Source organism: Pituophis catenifer, unplaced genomic scaffold (genome assembly GCF_029215685.1).
Source record: "Pituophis catenifer annectens isolate HBS135680 unplaced genomic scaffold, rPitCat1.0.hap2 SCAF_1, whole genome shotgun sequence".
Classification (NCBI taxonomy): domain Eukaryota; kingdom Metazoa; phylum Chordata; class Lepidosauria; order Squamata; family Colubridae; genus Pituophis; species Pituophis catenifer.
In genome coordinates this window covers 54770223-54783829 of record NW_027256881.1, presented here as the reverse complement: position 1 = coordinate 54783829, position 13607 = coordinate 54770223, and the positions used below count along the sequence as shown (strand labels likewise).

The 13607-nt window shown below is 36.4% G+C and overlaps 1 protein-coding gene across 1 annotated transcript in view; it reads right to left on the bottom strand.

The window, feature by feature from the left end:
• The window catches only part of ALK (ALK receptor tyrosine kinase), a 650975-nt gene that overhangs the window by 31635 nt on the left and 605733 nt on the right, over positions 1–13607 (bottom strand). The window contains exons 16-18 of the mRNA XM_070957560.1: positions 4514–4696; positions 1093–1194; positions 280–432 (exon numbers count right to left, since the gene is read on the bottom strand). Coding sequence (XP_070813661.1) covers positions 280–432; positions 1093–1194; positions 4514–4696 — 438 coding nt within the window. The remainder of the gene's footprint in view (positions 1–279; positions 433–1092; positions 1195–4513; positions 4697–13607) is intronic.

Below are 13607 nucleotides of genomic sequence, written 5' to 3'. Positions count from 1 at the left end.
AAACCACGGACCCACATATTTTTGGACTAGTAAAAAAGATGTCTTGGATGCACACATTTAAAAATGTAGTGCCACGTGGAGGTAGTATCTAAATATTTGCAAGAGAGCTAGAATTAGTACAATTGCACAAATTATCAATTAAACTTCCACAATGAGCTGCCCTAAAAATTTGTTTTTGCCGCTGTAATCAGAATCCAAAATCAGCAATGGAGTCTGATTGAAGGTAATCCAACATAGTCAGAGAGCAAACGAATTAATGTTTGTTATGCAATGTCTTACCTATGCAAGAGACACCATCATTAGCCAACACATATCCATAGCCACAAATGCAGACAATTTCCTGAGTCTTCAAATCTCCGTGGCACATATCATGATCACAATGACTGCAGTTCAAATATAGCTTAATGCTGACTTCACCATGCCCCTCTGTCACTAGAGAGTAGATGAAAGAATTATTGATTTGGATAATACCTGTAGTAGGTCAAAGATTCACCCTAAATAAAAAACCAGTAAGTAGGATAATTGTGAAACTACCAGCAAAACTGATATGGTCATATAGCTTTGGTTATTGGAAGGGGCAGGGCGGGGGTGGTAAGCAGGAATAGCTGCCCTGTATTTTCAGTTGTAGTATAATATTGCTGCTTGCACATATGATTTATGCCCAAATTATATTTTCACATGATTCTTTTTATCTACGGATTTTACTACAAATGCACATATGCAGAAGAGGAGATGCAAAATTACTCCCACTCCCTTTTCTACCTTTACTGGAAGATACTTGGTTTGAATTGCTCCAGATTCTACCCATCTCTGTTGGAGATCACTCCCCCAACACGGTATTGCCCCAGTCATGTTAGAACTATAGTTCTTAACCAGAATATTTGCTGGGCAATAATAATTCAGTATTAGGGGAATAGTAGTCAAAACATCTGGAGAACATCATCTTAGAAAAGATTGTTCTCTAGGAATGTAGAACTTAATACCTTCCTAAGAGGTTTTTACAATGCCTAATTTAACATGGAATGTTTTTAAGCTGTTTCAGAAGACATACTGCTGATATTCTATCTGTACATGTGATAAAATAAATAATACCTTTTAACGCAGGAGTAAAGAGTGAACCATACTGGCTGTTAATAAAGGATACACCATCCTCTCCATCCATTTCTGGGTCATTTTGTTCTGCTGCATTGCCCCCTATGGAATTGAAAAACATCTTAAATAATTTTTATATGGATTCCACTAATGCACATCAAAGAGCAACAAAATCTCTTGTGGCACCTTAAGACTAAATAATCCATTGTAGCATAATTTGGTGTGTGAGCTTTATGTGAGTAATCTGATATAAATACATCTTCATGAATGTTGAAAAAATATAACTCACCATCTTTCGGGATTATGAGGCCAAAAGGCCAATTAGTGTAAGAGATAAAATTATATTTTGAATACAAATGAATATAGAATTAAATCCAATAGATATAATGGTCTATTGGCATAGTGATAACAGATCACTAGATACCATAAGTTACCACATATTAAAAATGATATCACTTAGAACAAAAATCACGGGATGTTTTGATAATTCACTTTGGGTATTCCAACTTCAATTAAAGTGACCATCTTAAGAAACCTCTTGTGATCAGGAACTCCAAGTACATGAAGGTTTGTGAGTTCCCTCTCCAATAACAAAGCAATAAGGTCAAGGCCTCTAAGTAACTTTTTCTTTTGATTGTTCACTCTGAACAATCAAAGAAGGAATATTTTAGTCTACCATAGATTTATAAAATTCTTGTACTTAATACACATACATTTGGCCTATTGGAATACATGTATAAACTCAACTTTGGAGCACTAGAAAGTACTTATTCATTTTCAAGAATTTTTTATACTTCAAACATGCTTTATCTATTCATCACCAGTGGGAATAGATCTGATTAAGTAGTCTGACCTTCTAAAGTTTATGCCACAATATATCTTTCTGGTGACACAAAACATTTTTTCATGCAACATGGCTACCTTTTTGGTATTTGTCAAATGCAGGTAAATAAATTATGCCAATGATCAACACTACAAAATAAAAAGCATCTAACAGAGAAAAAAGCATACGTCTGGCAAAATATCCAATCAATTCCATATGGTTGCAGCTTAATGGTTTTTTAAGCTTCTAACATTCAGAATCTCAGTTTAACAAGACTTTTGGGTTATTAATGAAGTAGATGAACATTATGGCAAAGTCCTAGCCAAAAAGATGACAAATTAGGGAAAAAAGGCATAACATAATCTTCGTACAGCCATTTGAGTGAAAGACTGAAAATATCATGATATGCAAAAGTTAAACTATACACACCAAGTAGTAATAATTAGGTAACTATTCCTTTATTAGCTTATTTAGTCTACAACAACCTCTCCAGTATGGAAATTTATGGATAAATATGGTCATTCTGAAATGGCAGCCAATGTTAAACTGGGTTATGAAACTGTACATTCATTTCTTATTGTTTATTTATTTAACCTTATGGTTAGGGTTTCCTGACTAAGAAGGGGGTTGAACTAAAAGACCTCCAAGGTCCCTTCCAACTCTGTTGTTCTGTTCTGTTCTGTTCTGTTCTGTTCTGTTCTGTTCTGTTCTACTCTACTCTACTCTACTCTACTCTACTCTACTCTATTCTAATTTTTGTTCAAGCCAATCAATCTACCAACCAATCATTCAACCAATCCCAGTTGCTTTTTCAAGAGTAGAATACATAACTAAATCATTGGTAAATTTAAATATTCATAGAGGAGACATCATTCTATTTTTTCCAAGAGAAAGTATGTACATATGAGAGAGTGTTGATAAATCTTTTGGGTTATAACATCTCTCCTGATTATTGGCAATTATAATCCAAAATATCTTTTGAGAGTGCTAGATGTATTTATGTAATTTATGTATGCAGTTAAATTAAATGCTGTAAATATTTATTAGTTTCCCCTGAGATTCTCAAATATATTTTTGAAGAGCTGATTACCATGATAGAGTTACTATAATGTGCTTTTAGTTTGGTGTAAAAGGTCATCTGTACCATTTGCATCACTCAACAATGTGCCAAGAACAGGATTTTCTATAAATTCTTCTGAACAGCATAGATTGCTATGTTTTTGATATGGACCTGAACTGGTCCTCACATTCTGGTATACAAACAATCAACTTAAAACATTTATCTAATACAAACATGGTAGTCACCACATCTACCTCACTTGTAGTCAAAGGTGTTAGTAACGTAAGGTATCATAATTTACCTATAAGTGAGAAAAAGTGGGATTCAGGATGCTCAAAGTGATTGAAGATAATTTTTTTTGGCAAAATTTTTGTTTTCCTTGAGAAGGCCATTTTAAGCTAGGCAGTGTCTAACAGCCAATAAGTACTAAGACCTATTCTTGTAAGTCTTCTATTCTGGTGGCACTGTTAAATTTCTTGGCAATCTACTTGCAAGGAAGATAAGAGGCCTGATTTATTTGCTTAATCTCTTGAACTTTGGACTGAGGATATTCATGGTAAAAAAAAAAAAAATTAATGAAAACAGTTCTTTGACACCACCACATCCATACCACCCAATGGTTTGTGTGATTTGCTCTTTTGTAATGTTAAGGAACAAAAAGCAAACATCACCATCTTTTAAACATTTGCAGCAGAATCTTGAAGGTTGATGGCATGTCCTCATGAGCATTTTCTTTTCACCAAATAGGATGCATTTGAATACTTTTGTCAAACGTTCTGCCATATTGGCTATGCCACAGATTTGGACTTGCACTAATGCCAAGGGGTATTTTAGCAATTTGACAGAGATACTAGTGTAATTTGCAGAGATTTAATGCCACAAAGTAATACCAAATAAATGTCTCTCTCTCAATCCAAACCATGGGGATATACACCAGCCTTCATAACACACACATAAAAGTTGATTTTTTTCTGGGTTTTTTTCATTAAAATATATTTGACAATATTCATCTAGCAATATATATATATACACAGGGGTCAAGAATTCTGCATACGATTTTTCCAACTCATTGTTTGTCAATAAAGAGCCTAAAAACGTATAGTTGAAATCAATCAGGTATAATTGTATAATTGTAGATTTCCATTTTTTGCACAGTGGACATTAGACAATTTGAAATCGGAAAGCAAAGAACATTGAGGATCACTTTCCAGACACATCTTAGTGTCAAGCTGTGAAAAGTGACGTGCTTTTTTTTTGCCTTTGGAAAAACAGAAGTTCCTCACAGCTGTCCTTCCTTCCCTTTTAGCCAAGGTTATCTACAGAATTTAAAATCTAGCAATGGATAAATTGCTATAATACAACCATGCAGATTCTTGGACACCCTGTATAAATATGCAGCATTATGAAAAATTGAATATACAGATAGATGTCAGGGTAAATATAGATATATCAATTATAGGAAAAAAATATTTCAAGATTTTGCTGAGTATTAGCACTAAGGGAGGGAAAGGGACACCTTGAACACAAAGCCACTTTACCTATATATCCTCCGCCTCCTCCACCTGAGGAGCACCCCCCTCCACCCCCTCCGAAACCCCCTCTTGTCTCCCACCCCCACTTCTTCATGGCCTGGGGGCAGGATTTTCCTCCGGTAGCGCCTTCCAGCAAGGATTTTCCCGACCAGAGGAAGGAAGTGTTATCATTCCAGCCGCCTCCACCACCTGCAGTTCAACAGAAGGAAAAATAACTTGCATAAGTATTTGTTGCAGTGCCCTAGAAGGCACAGACCATCAGAATGAGATCAAGAGTTTGTACAGGTTTCCTAAGAAAGACTAAACATTTCCTTGGGCTTTGTAGTATGGTATGCACGGTTGTACATACACATTCAACAATTCTCTCAAGGCAACAAAACCTAAATTCTTAAACCTAATTCTGGTCATCTACAGTACAGATTACACAGCAGTCCTAGGATATACACATACTGGAAGAAATCTATATGATGTTACTGAACCAGTTAGATTCATGGAGTATGGCCCTGTCTATAAATATATCCATTCAAATAATTTATATCTCATTGGTATGTGAGAGATAAATGCCCTCTAATTAGTGTATAAGTACATGTAAAATATTAAATCTGAGTAAAACACATTTGCCTGTTTCAGGAATTGAATTTCTTAGACCAAGTCTACTGTTAGTTTGTGTGTGTGTGTGTGTGTGGGGGGGGTGTTCCTTGGTACCAGAGGTGGGTTTCAGCAGGTTCTGACAAGTTCTGGAGAACCGGTAATGGAAATTCTGAGTAGTTTGGAGAACCGGTAAATACCACCTCTGACTGGCCTCACCCCCATCTATTCTCTGCCTCTCGAGTCCCAGCTGATCGGGAGGAAATTGGGATTTTGCAGTAACCTTCCCCTGGAGTGGGGCGGGAATGGAGATTTTACAGTACCCTTCCCCTGCCATGCCCACCAAGCCACACCCACCAACCATGCCACGCCCACCAAGTCACATCCACAGAACCGGTAATAAAACCACCACTGCTTGGTACTGAAATAATTAATATGAGGAAACTTATAACATCTCCTGTTCCCCGCACACATGTATAGTTGGTGCATTTGGAAATAGGACTTTCAAGGGAGAAAAAACAGGGTGCCAAAATTCAGGTTTGCCATTCAGATGAACCAAGATTCAGTTCTTGCTACTTCCCAAATAAAAGTGCAGATAAATCATTAATGGGAAATTCTTGAAAGCCATCACTGAACAGATTGGACCAAATCTTTGTTTACCTTAGGGTGTAATGGGCATGATGAAAACACAAATTGTCTGAGAATCTATGTCTTGAGCTCTAGGACTATACTAAGTTTAAGAAATGAAGTAACCGTAGGATTTTAAGTTTATAGCAAAGTTTCTGAATGGTTTTTATTTCAGAATTATGATGCCACCAATTTTCAGCTACAAAACTGAGTGTTGCCAAAAACAACAACAACAAAAAACTGAGGGGTGGGGGTGACAGGGGTGGGGGTGACGGGATGGATGACATGTAGGAATGTAGGAACTCAAATTGCTGTCCCCTAGACAATTTTGACAAATAACCTAATGCTCTAATATCTGGTGTACATTCCTTGTCCCTAAATTGTACAATAGAATTAAGCATGGTATAGATTAGAGGGAGCTCAGAACAAATGATCTTTCTGTAATAATTTGATGCTTTCCCCTTGCTCTTTATATTTCCTCCTGCCTAAGGTGAATGGGTGATGATATCATTTTTTGTTCCTCTATGGGTCTTATTCAAGATAATAAAAGAGAATTTCCTATAGAAATGGTTTCAAAGGAGAAGAGAATTTGGGAGAAATGCTCATGAGCCAAGTGTGATTTTTTTTGGACTTCTTTTGTTGTTAAGGTGGTTAAGGGTTATGTGGGGATGTCTCCAGGGTCCTGAAATTTCCAGGAGGTCTGCTTCACTCAACTCCCAAAGCAAATGATCATACAGCAACTTTTTCTAGTGAACTTTTTCACTATGGTCGCTGCTGAAGAGGGGTTGAGAAATTAAGAAATGGAAGGATTTTTCATTCCCCTAAAATGAATGATCAGTCGTATGGTTTATCTAGAGAACACTGAATGGTATTTTTGTATTCTTTTTTCCTGTTGGCTAAAGTAGACACCTATAAATACCAGTCTGTTCCTTTTTCTCATATACACACAGAAGAGAAAATTGCAAGGAACAGTGTCAACAAGCAATTGTAATCCTAACAAAATGGGAAAATGAGCATTGTGCAGAGTTATCGTTTTTTATCTACTTTTCCTGACATTTGGATTTGTTTTCCTTTCGTGATAAATATAGTACATTTTAATGCTTCTGAGCCGTGTAACTTAGTTTCTGTTTTTTGCTACTTAGTCCCGCATTATGGGTTTTTAATTACACATTTGAGTCTGTTAACTCCTGCTGTTTTATTATTCTTTGTTGTTATCCCTTTACTTATTTTTAGCCCATTTCATTTGTTTCCATTTCGATGTATTTTTATGCAAATGATTTAGAAATTATATTTTACACGTTGTTTTTAAAATGTTTATGCAAGCTGTCATTGGAAAAACAAATAATGCGAAATATGGCATTAGAAATTAAAATAAGTAACAAAATATCACACACTGGTGCTCTGCAACATTATCACAATCTGATCTGTCTATGCTCATAGGAGCAGCTGTCTTGATATTTATAAAAAGGCAAACCCTTGGGCTTGAGGTATTCTGGAAATACAATTAAATACATGGGGGGGGGGCACTAGATTAGTACAAAGCAGACTTAAAGGCGTAAAACCTGTTTCTAACTATATTCCCATGAAATAATTATATGCCATTCAGCAGTAACTTTGACAAGAGATGCAGAACATAAATGTCATAAATAGCATTGCAGTTTTTTTTTTAAAAGTCTGCTTAACAAGGAACAGAAACTGCATAACAAATTTCCCCCCATTTTCCTAGCAATACCATGCTTATATTTTTTCAACCTTTTCTCTTTGGGGTTGCTATTATTATTATGGTTCATGGCACAGTCAGTCAGATGTTCAGACTGGATTTGGCATTTTTATCAACCTATCGAGTCCTTCCTAAGGACCTGGAATAGGCAGATGTTGAGGTTTGAGGGTGTTAAAGGTATCATCACAAGATGTAAGATGTTATTGTGAGTAAAGCTGCCTTTTGTAATTATATTATTATTATTATTTATTGGTTAATCTTTAGTGAGATTCACAGCCTTTGAGGCTGGTTAATAGCTCAGCAGCTCGAGTCCTAACCAAGGACCTAGGAACTGTTAAGGTATCGTCGGAGGATGTAAGCTGTTCTGAGTAAGGTGGTTTTTTGTAGAGTCAAAATGTTCAAGTCAGGCAAATTTAGAATTTCTAAATAGCGGGGTAGCCCTTTGGGTATTGCTCCAAGGGCTCCAATTACAATCGGGACAACACACGATTTCTTTTTCCACAGTCGCTCAACTTCAATTTGTAAGTCCCGGTACTTTGTGATTTTTTCTTGCTGCTTATCTTCAATTCGTGCATCACCAGGTATTGCAATGTCAATGAACCATACTTTTTTCTTTTCAACTATTGTTATGTCAGGTGTGTTGTGGACCAAGTGCCTGTCAGTCTGAATCCTAAAGTCCCACAAGATCTTGAGTTTCTCATTCTCTAAAACTTTCTCAACCTGATGTTCCCAGTGGTTTTTGCTGTACTCAAATCCAAACTTCTGGCACAATTTCCAGTGAATGATTTTAGCAACACGGTCATGGCGTTGTAGGTAGTCAGTTTGTGAAATAATAATAATAATAATAATAATAATAATAATAATAATAATAATAATAATAATAATAATATCTTTATTCATTAAACATGACACTCAGTCAACTGAACTGAACAAGTCATTGTTGTTGTTGTTATGTTGCAAAGTCAGCCAGAATTTTACACTGGATTTGGCATTTTGGTCCACCTATAGAGCCCTTCTCAAGATGTTGTTGTTTGATGGTGTTAAAGGTATCATTGCAGGATATGATCTGCTCCAAGTACTGTTACTTTTTGCAATTGACTGATGGTGATTTCAATGTTGATGGTGTTCAAGTGATGCTTTAGATCAGGGCTGTCAAGCTCGCAGCCTGCGGGCTGGATGCGTCACATGCTGGCCACGCCCACGGCCGGTTTAGCAAAGGGGGAAAAGTCACGATACGTCACGTGATGCTGCTGTGACAATGCGAGTTTGACACTCCTGCTCTAGATGTTTTGGACCGCACCCCAGCTGCCACTACTATTTGTACTATCTTTTCTTTCTTTCTTTCTTTCTTTCTTTCTTTCTTTCTTTCTTTCTTTCTTTCTTTCTTTCTTTCTTTCTTTCATATTTATTTATTTATTTATTTATTTATTTATTTATTTATTTATTTATTTATTTTTCGTATTTCTATGCCGCCCACTCTCCGAGGACTCTGGGTGGCTTACAACAAAGACAACATGAACAACATATTGCCCCCAACAATCTGGGTCCTCATTTTACTCACCTCGGAAGGATGGAAGGCTGAGTCAACCTTGAGCAGGTGAGATTTGATCCGCTGATCTGCTGAACTAGCAGTCAGCTGAAGTAGCTGCAGTACTGCACCCTAACCACTGCGCCACCTCGGCTCTTTTGCCATGGTTTTGCTACTTCTATTTGTAGATCTTTATATCTTGTGATTTTCTCTAGTTCTTTCTCTTTTATTCTGCTGTTACTGTGGTTTGTCACACAGTCAGCCAGACGTTCAGATTGCATTTGGCAATTTTGTCCACCTATTGACCAGTGGTGGGTTTCAACGGTGTTGCTATTGGTTCGCTTCATATATGCGCTTTGCACGTGCTTCATTTTATCTTTTATCCACTTTGCTCTCTGTCTTTTGTAGAGATTGACTATGCAATGTTTTCCCTTGCCAGCAATCTGTGAATATTTTTATTACATTATTTCAATATTCATGTTTTGGTTTTGCATATTCAGCAAGTTCCAATTTTTAACTTGCATCAATGCTTGTTCTTGGCTGTCTTTCACATAGTCAGCTGATATATACTTTTCTTCTTTGACAGTTCGTTGGCCTTGAAATAAATATCTGCCTCCATTGCTGCAGGGCAGGTATAATCTATCAGTAGCACTATGGGGATATAATGCATAGTGAATAGTCTAGGTTTTCTTGTGTTTTGGTCCAAACTGTCCTGCTCAGCTTACGTTCAGTTAATAATTCTAGCAGTTTATTGTATCACAGTTATGGTCCAGGTATTCATGGCCTTGATGTTTCTTCCATTCAATTTTGTCACTCTTTGGATGTATATCTTTACTAATCATTTTTACACTTGGCCATGCTTGATGTTGTCCAATTATAAAAAGCTCAGGCACTTGTAGATTTCATCCTGATGGCTTCTGATGGTTTAGCCATTTGGCATTTCAATTCCATTACTTTTTGTGATTTTAGCCCTATTTATTGCTACGGCAGCACATTTTTCTAGGCCAAAGTCCATGGCTATAGCTGTGCTGAAATCTTTTACAGTTTTTGTCAATGAAGGATTTCAATTTCTGATTTTCCACAAAGTTTCAAACCATCAGTACAAAGCAAATGTGAGGTTTTATTAGCATTTTTGCTGTGTGGTATCCAAGATCTGTTTTTTCAAAATCATTGAAAGTGGGATCATAGAAATGCCATATAATAAGAAAGATATAATAAGACTGGAAGATGCCTCCACTAATATTGACAAACCCATATTTTTCATTTCCAGCTACCAATTTGTCTTCCATTGTTTCATTATTTTTTTCTATAAACATTCTAATGTTTTTTATTGATAATAGTTGTTTTCAAACATTTGATGATCCAACAATGTGGTAATGAATCAAATGTCTACTTTTGATTAGAAAAACAGAAGATGTTGGTTTGAAGGTTCTTTCTTTTGAAGAACCTACTTCTTGGCAAGGTAGTAAAATGTGGGATAGACAGCACCACCACCCAGTGGGTTTGCAACTGGTTGAAAAATTGTACTCAATGGAACTACATCCACTCGGAGAGAAGTAATCAGTGAGGTACCCCACTGGTTCTGTATTACTGAATGCACCACCGAAGAGCTTCAGTGGTGCAGCGGACTAAAGTGCTAGCACTTAGCTGCCAGCTGCCTGCAATTAGTGCAAGTTCGAATCTCACCAGGCTCAAGGTTGACTCAGCCTTCCATCCTTTCGAGGTAGATAAATTGAGGACCCGGATTGTGGGGGCAATAAGCCAACTTTGTATAGAATAACACCGCTTAGGGGAGCCCCAAAAGCCCTAATAAGCAGGTATATACAAAAAAGTATGCAGGCTATTTCTATAATGCATTGTAAACCACCCCAAGTCTATGGAGAAGGGCAGCATATAAATTGGACTAATAAATATAAATAAAATAATAAATTAGGCCCAGTACTCTTCAATATCTTCATAAATGCTCTACATGAGAGGATTGAAAGGGAACTCATCAAATTTGCAGATGACACAAAGCTGGGAGGACTAGTCAATGCCCCAGAAGACAAGCTCAAGAGCCAAACAGATCTTGACAAACTTGAACACCGAGCCCTATGTAACAAAATAAAATCCAATGTAGATAAAAGTAAGGTTCTACACTTAGGTAATAAAAACCAACTGTATAGGTATATAGATGAAACTTGGCTTAATGCCAGTAACTGCAAGAGGGATCTTAGAGTTCTAATGGATAATCATTTAAATACGAGCTAACAGTGTGCAGCAGCAGCCAAAAAGGCCAATGCAAACCTAAACTGCATTAATAGAGGAATAGAATCAAGATAATGTGAAGTTCTAATACCACTTTACAAAGTTCTAGTAAGACCACACTTGGAATACTGCATCCAGTTCTGGTCACTACAATACAAAAATGATGTTCAGACTCTGGAAAGAGTGCAGAGAAGAGCAATAAAAATGATTAGGGGATGGAGGTTAAAACATATGAAGAATGGTTACAGGAACTGGGTATGTCTAGTCTAATGAAAAGAAGGACTGGGGGAGGGACATGATAGCACTGTTCCAATATTTGAGGGGCTCCTACAAAGACAAGGGGGTCAAACTATTTTCCAAAGCTCCAAAAGGCAAGGCAAGAAACACTGGTTGGAAACTAACTGAGGAGAAAAGCAATCTAGAACTAAAGAGAAATTTCCTAATGGTGAGAGCAATTAACCAACGGAATAGCTTGTCTTCAGAAGTTGTGGGTGCTCCATCACTGAAGGCTCTCAAAAAGAGACTGGGCAACCATTTGTTTGAAATGATATAGAGTCTCATGTTCAACCAGGGGGGTGGACTAGAAGATCTCTAAGGTCCTTTCCAACTCTGTTATTATTCACAGAATAATAATCTTTTTATAATCAATCTAGACCATGTATGTATGTAAATCAGTTTTTTGGATTTTGCAATTCTCCGAAACCATTTTATCAATCGGAAGTGGATTGATTGATTGCTTTTCCTTTTATTTTCATTCTGTCCTACTGGTTGGATGTTATTTTCTTCTAAATAATTGGATATTGTCTGCTATTATGTTTATGAGTAGCGTAAACATTTTAGGCAGGCATGTTATCAGCCTGTGGTTTCCTGGTGTTATCCCTTTCACTAGCTCTTTTTGAATCAGACAGGTTTTGCCAGTTATTAATTAGTCGTCTATGTTTTCTTTATGCAATACTTCATTAAGTTGTTTAGGTATAATTTGATCAGAGGTGGACGTCACATACTGTAACAACTGGTTCGCCCAACACTGGAAATGTAAGTGCACATTGTCCGCACATGTGTGTGGTGTCACTAAACATGGCAATTCGCTCGCACGTGTCTTCCACTTATGCGTGCAGTGTCAAATACAAAGCAATATAGGCCAGGATAGCAGGTTGCAACTACCGGTTCTCCCGTATCGGTCTGAACCGGCAGCAGCCCACCACTGGATTGGATGTAATTTAAGTCAGATATTTAAGACAAAAGCATCCAATTAAACGTTTCCCTGAGATGTCCAGTTTTTAATCCTTTTATTTGATTTTTACACTTTTATCCTGTTATTATTTGTTCTTCCATTTGATTTTTTTTTTTTTACTAAATTCATCCTCAAATTTTTTTTATCCATCCAGCATTTTTATTAGTCTTTTTGAGTTTGCCATAGGTCTTTCAAAAATAATATTGCCTCCTCTTTGTTTGGTTTTCCATTTTCAGAATTTTTATTACCATTTATACTTTGGTAGAATTTGCTCTGCTCTGATCGAAATAGCTGATTTTGTTTAAATTGGTTGATTTGTGCCTCATCGTGTTCCATTTTCATAGCTATTGCTATCATTTCTTGCTTTATGATTTCCAAAGCTTCTTCATTTTTTTCTGATGCTAAAACAATATTTTCTGATTAGGTTGGTCTTCATCCTTACATTTTGTTTTACTTTTTTCTCTTTAAGGTCCTTTTATTACTTGCATCTGGTCTTAATTTCTTTATCTTGGCCTCCAATCTGATCTTCGACTTTGGGATTTATTTATTTATTTATTTTATTAAATTTTTATACCGCCCTTCTCCTGCTGGACTCAGGGCGGTGCACAGCCAAGAATAAAATAAACATCCCAATACAAAATTTAAAATTTTAAAAGAATTAAACAAATGTGGCCCAAAATTTAAAACCTCCCGACTAAAATCCATTGAATATGAGCTTGCTTTTGGTTTTCTAATTCTGAAACTGTAACCACCATTGCCATACTGTAGGCAAGGTGATTGATCTATTCAATAGATATTTTAATCCTTACAAGGGTGTTATTATAAGGATTACAATTCCTGCATTATAAGTAACAGATCTTTTTTGAACTCAAACTTCAATGCTGCCAGTTTTTCTTCTGATCATTCTGCATATGCCACAATTTTCTTATTTTAATTCTTTGGTATGTCCGTATGTCAGTTTGTTTCAGTGCTGGCCATTACTGGTTTGATTGTTATTACTTTTTCTAACTTTTCATATCTGTAGTTCATATCAGCTGTTTTATTTATATTTCCAATTTTCTATTTTGCTATTGTTGGTCACATAGTCAGCTAGACATAACATACTGACAATTATTTTTCTTTGTCTCTGTGCAACACATTATGTAAGCATTTTATT